At 42.7% G+C, this 17584-nt stretch overlaps 1 protein-coding gene across 1 annotated transcript; it reads left to right on the forward strand.

The window, feature by feature from the left end:
* Positions 1-945: 945 nt before the first annotated feature.
* LOC115085876 (oocyte zinc finger protein XlCOF6-like) lies at positions 946-17334 on the forward strand. Its single transcript, XM_029592410.1, has 4 exons — positions 946-1137; positions 8008-8134; positions 11873-11992; positions 13541-17334. Exons 1-4 carry the CDS (start codon positions 1114-1116, stop codon positions 15175-15177), a joined length of 1908 nt encoding a protein of 635 aa, XP_029448270.1. The 5' UTR covers positions 946-1113; the 3' UTR covers positions 15178-17334.
* Positions 17335-17584: the final 250 nt, after the last annotated feature.

A 17584-nucleotide genomic window follows, 5' to 3' on the forward strand; every position in this document is an offset into this window, starting at 1 on the left:
TTAGGTTAGCACTGAAAAGTGCTTTTGAGAGATTGCTAACACAAAAAGAAGAGGAAGAAATCCTCCAAAACTGAGGAGATGTGATGAGAGGGAAAAAAAGTCTGCGCGTAAGCACGGAAAAAGAAGACCGAGGAGACCAATGATGTGCTTCGCGCAGGAAGTGCTACACGGGTGCAGCAGAGCAAAAGCTGTAAATTCTTTGAGAGTCTGCACAAGCGCCATCGGATGACGTCACCCCAGACAGCATGGCTAATTCAGCCTGCTTACCTACGAAAGAAAATTGCTTATCTGAAAAGGTTGTTGTTTAATATATTTTGCTGATTTCTTTTCTGGGAACCGGAACCTTGATTATCTGTTTGGCTTTTGGAATATAACCAATTTTGCAGGAGAGATATTACTATTTTACACTGCCAATTTATTTCTAAAACAAATATAAAACTTTTACTTACAAAATTCTCTACTTATATTAATTTTTTGTATTAATTTTATTTTGTTGTGAGTTACTTGGGAGACTACATCTGGTGAGCTGGTGTCTTAAGGAAACCTCTTTAGCCTTACACACTCGCACTACTAATGTGACCATGCCATATGCAGTTTGCTGCCTCAGGGGATTTACAGTTTGCTGAGGACTTTTGTGCTGGCTGGGTTGGGTGAAGAATAGGGAGCAGCACGTCTCCTCCAGCCTGTGCTCACCAGGGTAAATAAGATATTTTTTCTTTTAGGACTGTGTGGGGGAGAGAAACTATGAACTGAAAATCTCCTGGTCTAACCCAGCCTGGCCATTTATATTATTGTATGAAACTCCCTCTCCTTGTGGTCTCTTAAAAGTGCCACACCTGCTACAACTTAAAACACCCCTCAGTGATGTCATCAGTCTGTGCCCTCTCTGTAAAGCTCTGGCCGCTTCCTGTGTGATGTCATCAGTCTGCGCTTGGCAGGAGGTGGAGCTCTTCTCCACGTTTGTAGTATTAGGGGAGCCAGATCCCGGGGAAAAGGAGCTCGTCCCCACTCCTCCGAGATCGGAGTCTTTGTTCAAACGCTCAGCTCTTCTCTAACCCGAGAACGAACCCCCAATTCATTTCTAATCCTGAAAGCAGCAACAGCAGAGAGGAAATGCCTGCAGGAGCTTCTGCTCAGGTAGGAGATTGCCCCAACTCCTGCCCTCTCCATATAAACATGAAGTATTTAAATGAGAAGGAAGTCAGGAAAGCGTAAGAAAGGGCACCTTAAGGGGGAAATTTTATTTAGATTTTTGTATGCGGCTTTTCACAGCAGATTATATTCAGGCACCTTAGGTATTTCCCCTATCCCCAGAGGGCTGACAATCTAAGTTTGTACTTGAGGCAATGGAAAGTAAGGTTATAAGAAGCAATATTGGGACTCAAACCCTGGTCTGTAGCCCACTAGGCTACTCCTCTACTCCACAAATTGTGTGTGCGTTTGCAGTGCTTGAAGGAGTATATTCCATGGTGCTCCACAATTGCAGTGGACACTCAATAGGAGTGTCTGTTTTAACCGGGCTTCTTTTTGGTAATTTTGCTAAGGTGCTGAAGTTTATTGTATCTGGTGCCCATTGCTATGGGTGTCTAAATCATGTGACCTTAATAAAAGTGTGCTTCTTTTTCATTAAATCAATATAAATATATTTTTCTCCACTGCAACCAGTAAATTCAAAAGTCAGGATGATATATGTTAAGGTGGCGGACACATTTATCACAACACAGAGGACCCATATTTGTTGTTTCTTTTGAGCCCTTGACTACAAATGAACTTTAGTCCATCTCCGGAGCTGGAGTTAAATTACCCTGCATTAAAAATTGTGCGTGGGGTGCCCTGCCTATGGGTGTGTTTTCCTGCTTCGGGTGGTAATAAATAATGTCTTCATCTACAAGCAATTTTCATGCACCGGGCACTATCCGGTACGCATTTGTTAGGATGAGTGTTTGGACATGCTAATTTACTTACTCCATTGGATTCTATTCTTGTGCACCTTATTGCATCGCTCCCTAAGAGCATAAGAAATGCCAGGCTGGATCAGAGCAATGCTCATCCAGCCCAGCATCCTGTCTCCAGCAGGGGTCAGTCCAGGTCACTTGAATGCATTCTGCAAATCCTAATATGAAAATCTGCTCTCCACAAGAAGTAAGAAGTGGAGAAACCAAATTCTGACTGACTGCTAATAAGTAATTATGGATCTCTCCCACAATATCTCCTCCTCTCTCTCCCATCACCTCCATCCAGTCGCCCCCATTTATTCTTCCAGCCAACCAGTCTCCCTCAATCTCCTTCTCCTCTTTTTACTGCATGCGGCTTACTCTGAAAGTCCTCCCTGATAGTGTTAGCTGCTGCATCAGTCTCCTGTCTCCTGACCCAGCTTTGCATTTCAGATTTATGGTGCTTATAAGCAGAGGATCGGAGGTGAGTGGCTTTGTCCTGAAAATCAAAGAGTGGCAGGGGGAACTCCAGGATCTGTGTATCTGCAGAATTTGGCACCATAGGCATCTGCTTAGGACGTGTATCCTAAATCTGTCTCTGCTCCCACCGCTGCAGCCAAACCATGTGGCTTTGTTTACTGTAAGCAGGGCACCCCAGTCTCCCGTGATTGTGTGGTCGGGGTAAGGGCTGCGAAATGTGGCCCTTGCACAGAATTGGCCAATCTTGACCACATTTCCACGGGAGACTTGAAACCATTTCAAAACAAAAAGTATTGGTAGCAGTGGACCACATATTCCTCCCCCCCTTCCGCCCCAGAAGAATAAAACATTGGTGGCAGTGGATGGCACAATGTATTATTTATTTATTTATAATTTTTTATATACCGAATTTTTCATGCGAACATATCAAACCGGTTTACATGCCTCACCCGCATCCTCTCACTCACCGCTTGAAACAGGAGGAAGGAAACAGCAGCCTTGCAGCTCATCCGGCCCATCCTCCCTCCTCCCATGCTGTGGTCCAAGCTTTGTGATATGAACCACGTGGTTCAAAGTGCTCCATTCAGGCCCCCGCAGAGGAGGAGGAAGGATGAGCCGGGGGAGCTGCAAGGCTGCTCTCTTCCTCTTCCTGTTTCAAAGTGATATGAGCTGGTGAGTGAGAGGATCCAGAAGGGGGCAGGAAGGGAGTGAACTGGGGATCGTTGAGGTGGGAGGAGATGAACCAGAGTGTATGAAGGGTTCATGGAGCGGAAAGTCAACCAGGGTTAGTGGGGTGCAAGGGGGGAAACCAGGGAGAGTGAGGAGTTTGTGGAGGAAACAGGTGAGTGAGGGGTTGGATGGGTAGAGGAAATGAAAGAGAGAGTGAAGGGATCAAAGGGGTTTTTTTTAAAGGTGGATAAGGTAAGAAAGATGGGATGTCATGGAGTATCCTTTGGCTTCCTTTCTTCTCCACTGCATCTCAGACTTCCCACCCTCACCCCTATTTCTCTCTCATCCCTCCTTCTATTCCACCCCAAAAGATCTTCATTGAAAAATTGGAAGAAGGATCCAAGAGAAGAAAATAGGATAAAGCATAAGCGTTGGCAAGTTAAATGTAAGACATTGATAAGACAGGCTAAGAGAGAATTTGAAAAGAAGTTGGCTGTAGAGGCAAAAACTCACAATAAAAACTTTAAAAAATATATCCGAAGCAGAAAGCCTGTGAGGGGGTCAGTTGGACCGTTAGATGATCGAGGGGTTAAAGGGGCACTTAGAGAAGATAAAGCCATCACGGAAAGATTAAATGATTTCTTTGCTTCAGTGTTTACTGAAGAGGATGTTGGGGAGATACCCGTACTGGAGAAGGTTTTCATGGGTAATGATTCAGATGGACTGAATCAAATCACGGTGAACCTAGAAGAAGTGGTAGGCCTGATTGACAAACTGAAGAGTAGTAAATCACCTGGACCGGATGGTATACACCCCAGAGTTCTGAAGGAACTAAAAAATGAAATTTCAGACCTATTAGTAAAAATTTGCAACTTATCATTAAAATCATCCATTGTACCTGAAGACTGGAGGATAGCAAATGTAACCCCAATATTTAAAAAGGGCTCCAGGGGCGATCCAGGAAACTACAGACCGGTTAGCCTGACTTCAGTGCCAGGAAAAATAGTGGAAAGTGTTCTAAACATCAAAATCCCAGAACATATAGAAAGACATGGTTTAATGGAACAAAGTCAGCATGGCTTTACCCAGGGCAAGTCTTGCCTCACAAATGTTCACTTTTTTGAAGGAGTTAATAAACATGTAGATAAAAGTGAATCAGTAGATGTAGTGGAAAAGGGTAAACAGTGGAGTGCCTCAGGGATCTGTACTTGGACCGGTGCTTTTCAATATATATATAAATGATCTGGAAAGGAATACGACGAGTGAGGTTATCAAATTTGCAGATGATACAAAATTATTTAGAGTAGTTAAATCACAAGCAGACTGTGATACATTGCAGAAGGACCTTGCAAGACTTGAAGATTGGGCATCCAAATGGCAGATGAAATTTAATGTGGACAAGTGCAAGGTGTTGCATATAGGGAAAAATAACCTTTGCTGTAGTTACACGATGTTAGATTCCATATTAGGAGCTACCACCCAGGAAAAAGATCTAGGCATCATAGTGGATAATACTTTAAAATCATCAGCTCAGTGTGCTGCAGCAGTCAAAAAAGCAAACAGAATGTTAGGAATTATTAGGAAGGGAATGATTAATAAAACGGAAAATGTCACAATGCCTCTGTATCGCTCCATGGTGAGACCACACCTTGAATACTGTGTACAATTCTGGTCACCGCATCTCAAAAAAGATATAGTTGCGATGGAGAAGGTACAGAGAAGGGCTACCAAAATGATAAAGGGGATGGAACAGCTTCCCTATGAGGATAGGCTGAAGAGATTAGGGCTGTTCAGCTTGGAGAAGAGACGGCTGAGGGGGGATATGATAGAGGTCTTTAAGATCATGAGAGGTCTTGAATGAGTAGATGTGACTCGGTTATTTTCACTTTCGAATAATAGAAGGACTAGGGGGCATTCCATGAAGTTAGCAAGTAGCACATTTAAGACTAATCGGAGAAAATTCTTTTTCACTCAACGCACAATAAAGCTCTGGAATTTGTTGCCAGAGGATGTGATTAGTGCAGTTAGTGTAGCTGGGTTCAAAAAAGGTTTGGATAAGTTCTTGGAGGAGAAGTCCATTAACGGCTATTAATCAATTATACTTAGGAATTGCCACTGCTATTAATTGCATCAGTAACATGGGATCTTCTTAGTGTTTGGGTAATTGCCAGGTTCTTGTGGCCTGGTTTTGGCCTCTGTTGGAAACAGGATCCTGGGCTTGATGGACCCTTGGTCTGACCCAGCATGGCAATTTCTTATGTTCTTAGTGTACTTGCATTTTCAGAAGGCGTTTGACAAAGTTCCTCATGAGAGGCTTCTAGGAAAACTAAAAAGTCATGGGATAGGTGGCAATGTCCTTTTGTGGATTGCAAACTGGCTAAAAGACAGGAAACAGAGAGTAGGATTAAATGGGCAATTTTCTCAGTGGAGGGGAGTGGGCAGTGGAGTGCCTCAGGGATCTGTACTGGGACCTGTACTTTTCAATATATTTATAAATGATCTGGAAAGGAATGTGACAAGTGAGGTAATCAAATTTGCAGATGATACAAAATTATTCAGAATAGTTAAATCACAAGCCGATTGTGATAAATTGCAGGAAGACCTTGTGAGACTGGAAAATTGGGCATCCAAGTTGCAGATGAAATTTAATGTGGATAAGTGCATGGTAATGCATATAGGGAAAAATAACCCATGCTATAATTACACAATGTTGGGTTCCATATTAGGAACTACCACCCAGGAAAAAGATCTAGGCATCATAGTGGATAATACTTTAAAATCGTCGGCTCAGTGTGCTGCGGCAGTCAAAAAAGCAAACAGAATGTTAGGAATTATTAGAAAAGGAATGATGAATAAAACGGAAAATGTCATAATGCCTCTGTATCGCTCCATGGTGAGACCGCACCTTGAATACTGTGTACAATTCTGGTCACTGCATCTCAAAAAAGATACAGTTGCAATGGAGAAGGTACAGAGAAGGGCAACCAAAATGATAAAGGGGATGGAATAGCTCCCCTATGAGGAAAGGCTGAAGAGGTTAGGGCTGTTCACCTTGGAGAAGAGACGACTGAGGGGGATTTGACAGAGGTCTTTAAGATCATGAGAGGTCTAGAACGGGTAGATGTGAATTGGTTATTTACTCTTTCGGATAATAGAAAGACTAGGGGGCACTCCATGAAGTTAGCAAGTAGCACATTTAAAACTAATCGGATCCTTATTAGAATCCCTATTTATACCTTATTCTTGTTAGTAATTTTAAATCAGGTAGCTATATAGGATTCCAACTTAAGCCGGAACATTACAATAATTAATGGAAAAAGAAAGAAAGAAAGTAACCTTATTCCAACTTATCCTGAGTTGGCTGAATTACAGTACTGCCAGTTCCCTGGTTATCTAAGAAAAACCTTAATTGTGATGGCTCAAAGAACAGATATCATGCATTATTCCGATATATCAAACACTTACAGGGATATCTAACTGACATTTTAGCCCCCAGATGTTTAACTTCCTGATTCATTTCAAGAAATTTCCTCCTTCGGATTTGAGTGGACCTAATTAGGTCTGGGAAAACCCAAATCTTATACCCTAGGTACAATGTATTTCTATTAGGGAAAAACAAGTTCAATACAGAGTCTCTATCCATTGATAACTCAAAGGTCACCAATAGAGTGCCTCGGTATTCAATCTGTTCCTCTTCTGTTGTTTCCAAAAAGGAAGTTAGATTAACATCTGCTCCCAATACAGGCTCAGCCGTAATCCCCTGATCTTTCTTTGTTGTAGTTACGAAATATATGTTAGAAATTGACGGAAATGTTTCTTTAGGAAATTGCAGAATTTCAACCAGATTTTTCTTAAATTGTTCTCGAGGAGAAATTAATTTAACTTTAGGGAAATTTAACACCTGTAGGTTATGATATCTGGCAGAGTTTTTTTCTAAATTCTCAGTCTTCTTCATAATAACATTTTCTTCTTGTATCAACTTTGTTTGCGTTTCCTGAATAGAAGAAGACTTTACTTCTAATTCTTTTTCTAATAAGGATTATGGAAAAGAGCAATTATGTTTTTCCTATAGTGATGTAAACCTTGAAAACCTTTTCTGTTTGTTTTTGTGAAAACTGCATAAATATTAAAAAAAAAAAAAACACTAATTGGAGAAAGTTCTTTTTCACTCAACGCACAATTAAGCTCTGGAATTTGTTGCCAGAGGATGTGGTTAGTGCAGTTAGTATAGCTGTGTTTAAAAAAGGTTTGGATAAGTTCTTGGAGGAGAAGTCCATTAACGGCTATTAATCAAGTTTACTTAGAGAATAGCCACTGATATTAATTGCATCAGTAGCAAGGGATCTTCTTAGTTTTTGGGTACTTGCCCGGTTCTTGTGGGCTGGTTTGGTCTCTGTTGGAAACAGGATGCTGGGCTTGTTGGACCCTTGGTCTGACCCAGCATGAGAATTTCTTATTTTCTTAATACAGCCCCACTGTATCTAATAAACTGCTGCAGGGGATTCTGAGGAGTAAACCTGCTCACACATTATCATCTCATGCTTTGTACATCCTTTATTTACTATGTTACAGGCTAAGAATTGGGGAACTTCATAATGACAGGTATGAAACATTGCAATCCTGCCCTCTCTATACAAACTCTTCTGCAGCTTTCTAACCTGGGACACTGCAGAGTCAGCCCTGACTTTAATGGGACCCTGAGCAGACCTGGGGTGAAGAAAACGAGAGAGATCAGGTGTCCCAGGTTCTGCATGGAATTGGTTTCCAGTTGCTATAATTTTGCTCTGGGACTGTACGTTCTGTGACAGTGAATTAGATTTATATTCATTTAAATATTGGAAACCTTCCTCCTGCTGTCCTGATACCCAGCACTGGGAGCTCTCCTGATACAGAAGGTGCTGAGAGTTTCTGGTTTGTGTTTCAGGTCCCAGTAACCTTTGAGGATGTCGCTGTCTATTTCTCCCAGGAGGAGTGGGAGGGTTTAGAAGAATGGCAGAAGGAGCTTTACAAGGAGGTGATGAAGGAGAATTATCAGACCCTCAGCTCACTTGGTAAGGAGTAACTTTTTTTTTTTTTTTTTTAGAAACTTATAATTTTGGGAGGGGTAGAATAGAAGATTATATTTAATGAAGTTGAGTCTTCTGTAGAGATAGTGTTCATTGATTTTATGGGGGCGGCGCAGGCAGTCATTATCATTGCTCAGGGGAAAAACCTAGTGGCTTAATTCAGGGTCCATGATGCAGGTTTCCAAAATGTGACCCTGGTGTATCACCCCAGCACCCAAACCCCAGACAATCATTGACATGACCAGACTAGTATTTTGAGAGGCGTATAAAATGGAGAATGAAGGCTAACAGCATCAGTACCAGGTCTGGTTCAGACTGAAATGAAAGTACAAAGGTTCAGCAGAAAACTCCCAGGAGGAGGGGGATAACTGAGGGAGGGGAGGTGGGAGAGGAGAGTAACAGGATAGAAAGGGAAAGTATTTCTTAGTAATTGTAGTGAGGAAGAGGAGGGGATTGGGATAAATGAGGGAGAGGAGGCGGGAGAGGAGGGTAACAGGATAGAAAGGGAAAGTATTTCTTAGTAATTGAAGTGAGGAAGAGGGGATGGGGATAAATGAGGGAGGGGAGGTGGGAGAGGAGTGTAACAGGATAGAAAGGGAAAGTATTTCTTAGTAATTGTAGTGAGGAAGAGGAGGGGATGGGGATAAATGAGGGAGGGGAGGTGGGAGAGCAGTGTAACAGGATAGAAAGGGAAAGTGTTTCTTAGTAATTGTAGTGAGGAAGAGGAGGGGATGGGGATAAATGAGGGAGGGGAGGTGGGAGAGGAGTGTAACAGGATAGAAAGGGAAAGTATTTCTTAGTAATTGTAGTGAGGAAGAGGAGGGGATTGGGATAAATGAGGGAGGGGAGGTGAGAGAGCAGTGTAACAGGATAGAAAGGGAAAGTATTTCTTAGTAATTGTAGTGAGGAAGAGGAGGGGATTGGGATAAATGAGGGAGAGGAGGTGGGAGAGGAGGGTAACAGGATAGAAAGGGAAAGTATTTCTTAGTAATTGAAGTGAGGAAGAGGGGATGGGGATAAATGAGGGAGGGGAGGTGGGAGAGGAGTGTAACAGGATAGAAAGGGAAAGTATTTCTTAGTAATTGTAGTGAGGAAGAGGAGGGGAGGTGGGAGAGGAGTGTAACAGGATAGAAAGGGAAAGTATTTCTTAGTAATTGTAGTGAGGAAGAGGAGGGGGTTGGGGATAAATGAGGGAGGGGAGGTGGGGGAGGAGTGTAACAGGATAGAAAGGGAAAGTATTTCTTAGTAATTGAAGTGAGGAAGAGGGGATGGGGATAAATGAGGGAGGGGAGGTGGGAGAGGAGTGTAACAGGATAGAAAGGGAAAGTATTTCTTAGTAATTGTAGTGAGGAAGAGGAGGGGGATGGGGATAAATGAGGGAGGAGGTGGGAGAGGAGTGTAACAGGATAGAAAGGGAAAGTATTTCTTAATAATTGTAGTGAGGAAGAGGAGGGGATGGGGATAAATGAGGGAGAGGAGGTGGGGAGAGGAGTGTAACAGGATAGAAAGGGAAAGTATTTCTTAGTAATTGTAGTGAGGAAGAGGAGGGGATGGGGATAAATGAGGGAGGGGAGGTGGGAGAGGAGTGTAACAGGATAGAAAGGGAAAGTATTTCTTAGTAATTGTAGTGAGGAAGAGGAGGGGATGGGGATAATGAGGGAGGGGAGGTGGGAGAGGAGTGTAACAGGATAGAAAGGGAAAGTATTTCTTAATAATTGTAGTGAGGAAGAGGAGGGGATGGGGATAAATGAGGGAGGGGAGGTGGGAGAGGAGTGTAACAGGATAGAAAGGGAAAGTATTTCTTAGTAATTGTAGTGAGGAAGAGGAGGGGGATAAATGAGGGAGGGGAGGTGGGAGAGGAGTGTAACAGGATAGAAAGGGAAAGTATTTCTTAGTAATTGTAGTGAGGAAGAGGAGGGGGATAAATGAGGGAGGGGAGGTGGGAGAGGAGTGTAACAGGATAGAAAGGGAAAGTATTTCTTAGTAATTGTAGTGAGGAAGAGGAGGGGAGGGGATAAATGAGGGAGAGGAGGTGGGAGAGGAGTGTAACAGGATAGAAAGGGAAAGTATTTCTTAGTCATTGTAGTGAGGAAGAGGAGGGGGATGGGGTAAATGAGGGAGAGGAGGTGGGAGAGGAGTGTAACAGGATAGAAAGGGAAAGTATTTCTTAGTAATTGTAGTGAGGAAGAGGAGGGGGATGGGGATAAATGAGGGAGGGGAGGTGGGAGAGGAGTGTAACAGGATAGAAAGGGAAAGTATTTCTTAGTAATTGTAGTGAGGAAGAGGAGGGGATGGGGATAAATGAGGAAGGGGAGGTGGGAGAGGAGTGTAACAGGATAGAAAGGGAAAGTATTTCTTAGTAATTGTAGTGAGGAAGAGGAGGGGATGGGGATAAATGAGGGAGGGGAGGTGGGAGAGGAGTGTAACAGGATAGAAAGGGAAAGTATTTCTTAGTAATTGTAGTGAGGAAGAGGAGGGGATGGGGATAAATGAGGGAGAGGAGGTGGGAAAGGAGTGTAACAGGATAGAAAGGGAAAGTATTTCTTAGTATTTGTAGTGAGAAAGAGGAGGGGATGGGGATGAATGAGGGAGAGGAGGTGGGAGAGGAGAGTAACAGGATAGAGAGGGAAAGTATTTCTTAGTAATTGTAGTGAGGAGGGGGATGGGGAATAAATGAGGGAGGGGAGGTGGGAGAGGAGTGTAACAGGATAGAAAGGGAAAGTATTTCTTAGTAATTGTAGTGAGGAAGAGGAGGGGATGGGGATAAATGAGGGAGGGGAGGTGGGAGAGGAGTGTAACAGGATAGAAAGGGAAAGTATTTCTTAGTAATTGTAGTGAGGAAGAGGAGGGGGATGGGGATAAATGAGGGAGGGGAGGTGGGAGAGGAGTGTAACAGGATAGAAAGGGAAAGTATTTCTTAGTAATTGTAGTGAGGAAGAGGAGGGGGATGGGGATAAATGGGGGAGGGGAGGTGGGGGAGGAGTGTAACAGGATAGAAAGGGAAAGTATTTCTTAGTAATTGTAGTGAGGAAGGGGAGGGGATGGGGATAAATGGGGGAGGGGAGGTGGGAGAGGAGTGTAACAGGATAGAAAGGGAAAGTATTTCTTAGTAATTGTAGTGAGGAAGAGGCGGGGAGGGGGATAAATGAGGGAGGGGAGGAGGGAGAGGAGTGTAACAGGATAGAAAGGGAAAGTATTTCTTAGTAATTGTAGTGAGGAAGAGGCAGGGAGGGGGATAAATGAGGGAGGGGAGGTGGGGGAGGAGTGTAACAGGTTAGAAAGGGGAAGTATTTCTTAGTAATTTGTAGTGAGGAAGAGGATATGAAGAGATGAGTTTGGGATGTAGTCAGTGAAGGACAGACAGAAACATTCCTGACAGATGGACATTGATGAATGAGCTTTGAGACCCCACAGGGAGCACAGAGACTCCAGGGGATCCTGACTAAATCTGCATTCAAGACACGTTTAGGTCATGTATGTGCACTGCACTGTATTCATACATGTTCTGAGGGGATACGGAGAAACCTGCTTTATTCCTCACCTCTGTACCTGGAGCCTTTTTCTATAGAAAACGTCCCATTCTGGGGCCCTGGTGCAGCCCACAAGGTATCTGAATGTCTCTCTCAATGCATCTTTCCCTTCAGTGCAATCCTCCTGCAGAAAATGAGCAGTGATATTATACTGAGTGACTGTGAGAAACCTAATGCAGTGCTCTTACCCCAGGAACAGGCTCCCCGACCATCACCCCTGAGATTATATCCCACATTGAACGAGGGGAAGAGCCGTACATCAGGGATGAGCCGGGATCAGAGGAAGGAGGCACTGGGAAAAGCAGCTGCTCAGGTGAGTGCAGGAATAAGAGGGAGCGGGGTCAAACTGCTGAGCTGGAGAGTGGAAGTGCAGAGACCCCTTCACAAGCTCCTCTGCAGATCTCTGTAATCACTCACAGGGTGTCTGTGACAGGCAGTGCTTGTGTCTGGGTCATTTATTCATATTCAGATACCCAAAGCCGCAGAGTGTGTGATTTACATAACATGATCTGTCCCTCAGTGCGTTTCCAGCCACCTGCGGTACTGTCAGACAGCACAGCTGGGTTACTGTGAATGGCACAGCCATTAGCTTTCATGTTTAACTTTTATAGGCGCCGGCCATATCAGACCTGTGCTGATTAACAGATTCATGAATGATCTGCAAAAGGGAGCAGTGACTGAGGTGATAAACTATGCAGATGAGAGAAAATTATTCAGAGTTGTTAAAACTTGAGTGTAATGTGAGGAAGTGCAGAAGGAGTTAGTGAGAGAGGGGACTATACCCCGTGTCCATGTGGGGTCCCTTCAGTCTCTGTCTTTGAGCGGAGCGCACCGGTCATGGTTCCTCACTCTGCTGCTTCTTCTGTGTTTCTGGGGAAGTTTTCAGTGCAGGGTCATTCATTGCGGCGCCCCCTGTTCTTGTACTCTGTTGGTTGTTACCCCGAGGTAGGTTTGTTGGTCATTTTTTTTGTTTTTTTCTAAGTTTCTGTTCCTTCTCTGTGCTGCTTTGGTGGCGCCATTGCTGCCTGATGTACATCGATGGTTCAGAAGCCATCAAGCTTGACTTTGCTTCCCTACTTTTCTCGCCATTCAGCAGCCAATGTCAGGGACTCCAAAAGAATTATTAAAGAAAAGCACATAAAATCCAGGAGGGCGTTGGGGGCACTGCGGGGCCTGGGAGCAGAGCGGACAATGACACAATTTCATCTTTACTCTTTAAGATTCAGCCGCAGCTGCTTCCCTCCCAGATATCAGAACTCAGGACTGGCCCCCAACTGGAAATAAAGTCCACAGGGCAGGGGGTATTAATTGTAGAAGCGTTGCTGGCTGCTGGGGGGGGAAGAGGGGGGAAAGTGAGGGTTTTTTCCTATGATAAAACTAGTGGCAGGTTAGGAGGAAGAGGGGTATTTTTCTGTTCTGTGGACTTAACATTTGCTAGTGGGAAGAGGGAAAGGGGGAGAGATCGTTTTATTTTAAATAAGAGCAGCTTTATTTTTTGAGAAATCAGTTTTGGCTAATTACCTTCCTAAAACCACACTAAGCAGCTGCAGGGCTGATCCCTGAGATTAAAGAGTCTGGAGGAGAGTGCATATCCCCCCACTTCACACTCTTAAATTTTCAGGGGATCCCCTCCCTCCTACCAGTGCCGCAGTTAGTCCCCAGAATTTAAGGAAGGTGGCTAACAGGTGCCTGGCATGAGAAACACTGGCCTGGCTCACCTGGAATGCTACAGAGAGGAGATGAATTGGCTGCTTTACACCCCTGTTCCCTCTGAGGTGGTTAATGCTGGAAAAACCCTGACCGCTGTCACTGTGAGTCTCCCTCACATCAAGTAATGTCTGTCCTTTATTTTCTTATCCAGAGATCGCTGAGTCCAAGAGAAGACACGAGGAGACACATTTGGAACTGACTAAAACTGTATCAGAGGAAGAGAGAAGAGATACCTGCCCATATTGTGACTGGCAGAAAAACAGCTGGATTCAATGTAAACCCCAGGAGAGTCTGAGAAACCCAGCAGGAGACTCTACTGAGAATGTGACTCGCTGTGGGGAAAGCTTCACGAGGAAGCAATCCCTCATACAATCCCTGAGAGTGCATCCTGGGGTGACACCCTTTTCATGGAGCGAATGTGGAAAAAGTTTTATAAGTAAAATAATATTTAAAGCTCACCAGAAGAATCACATAAGAGAGAAAACATTTCCTTCTAGTGAATGCAATAAAAATGTCATTTGTCCGTCACAAGTGAAAAACCACCAAAAGAATCACACAGGAGAGCTGAAAAAGCATAAAAAGACCCACATGGGAGAAAACCAATTTGTATGTACTGAGTGTGATAAAAGTTTTCGTTGGAGATCAAAACTGAAAATGCACCAAATATTCCACACAGGAGAAAACCCATACACATGTAGAGAGTGTGATGAAAGCTTCAGGCTGAAATCTCACCTGAAAGAGCATCAAGTAATACATACTGGAGAAAAACCCTTTACGTGTACCGAGTGTGATAAAAGATTCAGGACAAACTATCATCTGAAAAGGCATCAAAAAACTCACGACAGAGAAAAACCATACAGATGTACAGAGTGTGATAAAAGCTTCAGGCAGTTATGTCACTTGAAAGAGCATCAAGTAATACATACAGGAGAAAAACACTTTACATGTACTGAGTGTGATAAAAGATTCAGAACAAAATCTCTTCTGAAAAGGCATGAAAGTACTCACACAGGAAAGAAACCATTCACATGCAGTGAGTGTGATAAAAGCTTCCGTTTGAGATCAGAACTGAAAAGACATAAAAAAATCCATGTAGGAGAAAAACCATATACATGTACAGAATGCGATAAAAGCTTCAGGCAGAAATCTCACCTGAAAGAGCATCAAGTAACGCACACGGGAGAAGAACCATTTGCATGCAGTGAGTGTGATAAAAGCTTCTACTTGAGACTGAAACTGAAAAGACATCAAAAAACCCACGTAGGAGAAAAACCATATACATGTACAGAATGTGATAAAAGGTTCAGGCAGAAATCTTACCTGAAAGAGCATCAAGTAATGCACACGGGAGAAAAGCCTTTTATATGTAGTGAGTGTGATAAAAGCTTCAGGACAAAATCCCTTCTGAAAAGGCATGAAAGTACCCACACAGGAAAGAAACCATTCACGTGCACTGAGTGTGATAAAAACTTCCATTGGAGATCAGACCTGAAAAAACACCAAATAATCCACACAGGAGAGAAACCATTCACATGCACTGAGTGTGATAAACTTTTCCGTTGCAGTTCAGATCTGAGAAGGCACCAAAGAATCCACACAGGAGAGAAACCATACACATGTTCCAAGTGTGACAAAAGCTTCAGGCTGCAATCTAGTCTGAAAACACATCAAGTAATACACACGGGAGAAAAAAACTTTACATGTACTGAATGTAATAAAAGCTTCGGGCTGAAGTCTAGTCTGAAAAAACATCAAATAATCCACACGAGAGAAACGATTCGCATGTAAGGAGTGTGATAAATGCTTCCATTGGAGATCAGAACTGAGAATGCACCAAATAATCCACACAGGAGATAAAACATTTAATATGCACCGAGTGTGAATAAAGCTTCCATTGGAGATCAAAACCTGAGAATGCACCAAATAAGCCACACAGAAGAGAAACCATTTAAATGCATAGGGTGTGATAAAATCTTAAGGCAGAAATGACACCTGAAAAGTCATCAAATGTTGTATTTCTTTACATGTACGGAGTATGATAAATAGAGATGTGCTTCAGGTAAAAATTTTGTGTCTGGCCTCGTTTTGCCGCCCCCCCAGCAATTTCGTTTTCCCGTGGTTCTGGGGTTTTTTTTTCGGGTTTGTGTGCACTATCGCGAGTTAGTGAGTAGGGATTATTTAGTGAATTCTCAGGTCTGAATTCCTATAGAAGCTTTTATCCCACTCAGTGCATGTGAATGGCTTCTCTCCTGTGTGGATTATTTGGTGTATTTTCAGTTCTGATCTGCAAAGGAAGCTTTTATCATTAGGGATGTGCAATCGTTTTTCCCAAATTAGGCAATGTCAATGAAATTGCCTAATTCAGAATGGTGCGTGCTAACTCCCATGAGCGTGCACTACCCTGGCAGAGTTAGTGCGCACTATCGGGAGTTGGCACGCACTAACTCGAAAATGAATTTTTTACAAAATTTCGGAGAACATTCATTCGTTTTTCAGTTCTCCCAAACCATTCCGAATTAGGCAATTTCGTTAACATTGCCTAATTCGGGAAAAACAATTGCACATCCCTAATGATAAAAGCTTCCATTGGGGATCCAAACTGAAAATACACCAAATAATTGACACAAGAGAGAAGCCATTCACTTGCACTGAGTGTGATAAAAGCTTCTGTAGGAATTCAGACCTGAGCACTCAATAAATAATCCATACAGGAGAGAAACCATTCAAGTACACTGAGTATGATAAAATCTTTGGACAGAAATCTCTGAAAGACCATCAAATATTATATATGGGAGAAAAAACATTTTTATGTACTGAGTGTGATAAAAAAAATCAGGAGAAAAATCTCATCTGAAAAGGCATCAAATAATCCACACAGGAGAGTGAGAGAAGATCATACATATGGACTGAATGTGGTAATTACTTCCTTTCTGAAAATGCACAAAGTAATCCATACACGAGAAAAACCATACGAATGTACTGAGTGTGATAAGAGTCTCGCCTAAAAGAGTGTAAAATATTGCTCATGGGAGAAAATTCTTTTACGTGTACTGAGTCTGCTAAAAGCTTCAGGACAAGGCATCAAATAAACCACACAGGACAGAAACCATTCACATGTACTTCGTGTGATAAAAGCTTCCATTGGAGATTAGATCTGAGAAAACATCAAAGACTCCACTTGGGGGAGTGAATGTAAGAGAAAATTAAGAGAAGCTGGGAAAGTAGTCAGGAATGAAAAAATAGCAAATATGGTAAAATGGGGAGGAAGGCTCATTTTTACATAAATCAGTGATAGAAGGAAGTGTAAATGTGGCATTATCAGATTCAGAGATGAAAAGGAGGAATAGGTAGAGCTTATGAGAAAAAGAAAACTTGCTTAACAAATATTTCTGTTCGGGGTTCACTGTGGAAGGGCCTGGAGCAGGACCACATAAAACAAACACAAATAAGATTGGAAGTGAGGTAAACCTCAAACTATTTTCAGAACAGTATGGTCATGAGGAGCTAACTAAACTTACAGTAGATAAGGCGATGAGTCCAGATGTAATACAACCGAGGGTACTAAAGGAACTTAGAGATGTCCTGGCGAATCCGCTGGCTGACCCTTTCAATGCTTCCTTAGAGTCTGGAGTAGTTTTGGAGGACTGGAAAAAAGACGGATGGGGTTCCTATTCATAAAAGTGGAAGAAAGGAGGAAGCTGGGTGCTACAGGCCAGTTAGTCTGACTTCTGTGGTGAGCAAACTAATGGGAGCGCTTGTAAAAAAAAATTAAAATAAATTAAATCAGGTTATGCTAAACTGCGTGTACTACATAGACTATAACCTCTGACACATAAGAAAATGCCATACTGGGTCAGACCAAGGGTCCATCAAGCCCAGCATCCTGTTTCCAACAGTGGCCAATCCAGCCCATAAGAAACTGGCAAGAACCCAAAAACTAAGTCTATTCCATGTTACCATTGCTAGTAATAATAGTGGATATTTTCTAAGTCAACTTAATTAATAGCAGGTAATGGACTTCTCTTTCAAGAACTTATCCAATTCTTTTTTAAACACAGCTATACTAACTGCACTAACCACATCCTCTGGCAACAAATTCCAGAGTTTAATTGTGTGTTGAGTAAAAAAATAACTTTTATCCGATTAGTTTTAAAACTCACACTGACTTCTGACCCTCATCTTCTCAAACTTAGAC

Source organism: Rhinatrema bivittatum, chromosome 2 (assembly GCF_901001135.1).
Source record: "Rhinatrema bivittatum chromosome 2, aRhiBiv1.1, whole genome shotgun sequence".
NCBI classification, from domain to species: domain Eukaryota; kingdom Metazoa; phylum Chordata; class Amphibia; order Gymnophiona; family Rhinatrematidae; genus Rhinatrema; species Rhinatrema bivittatum.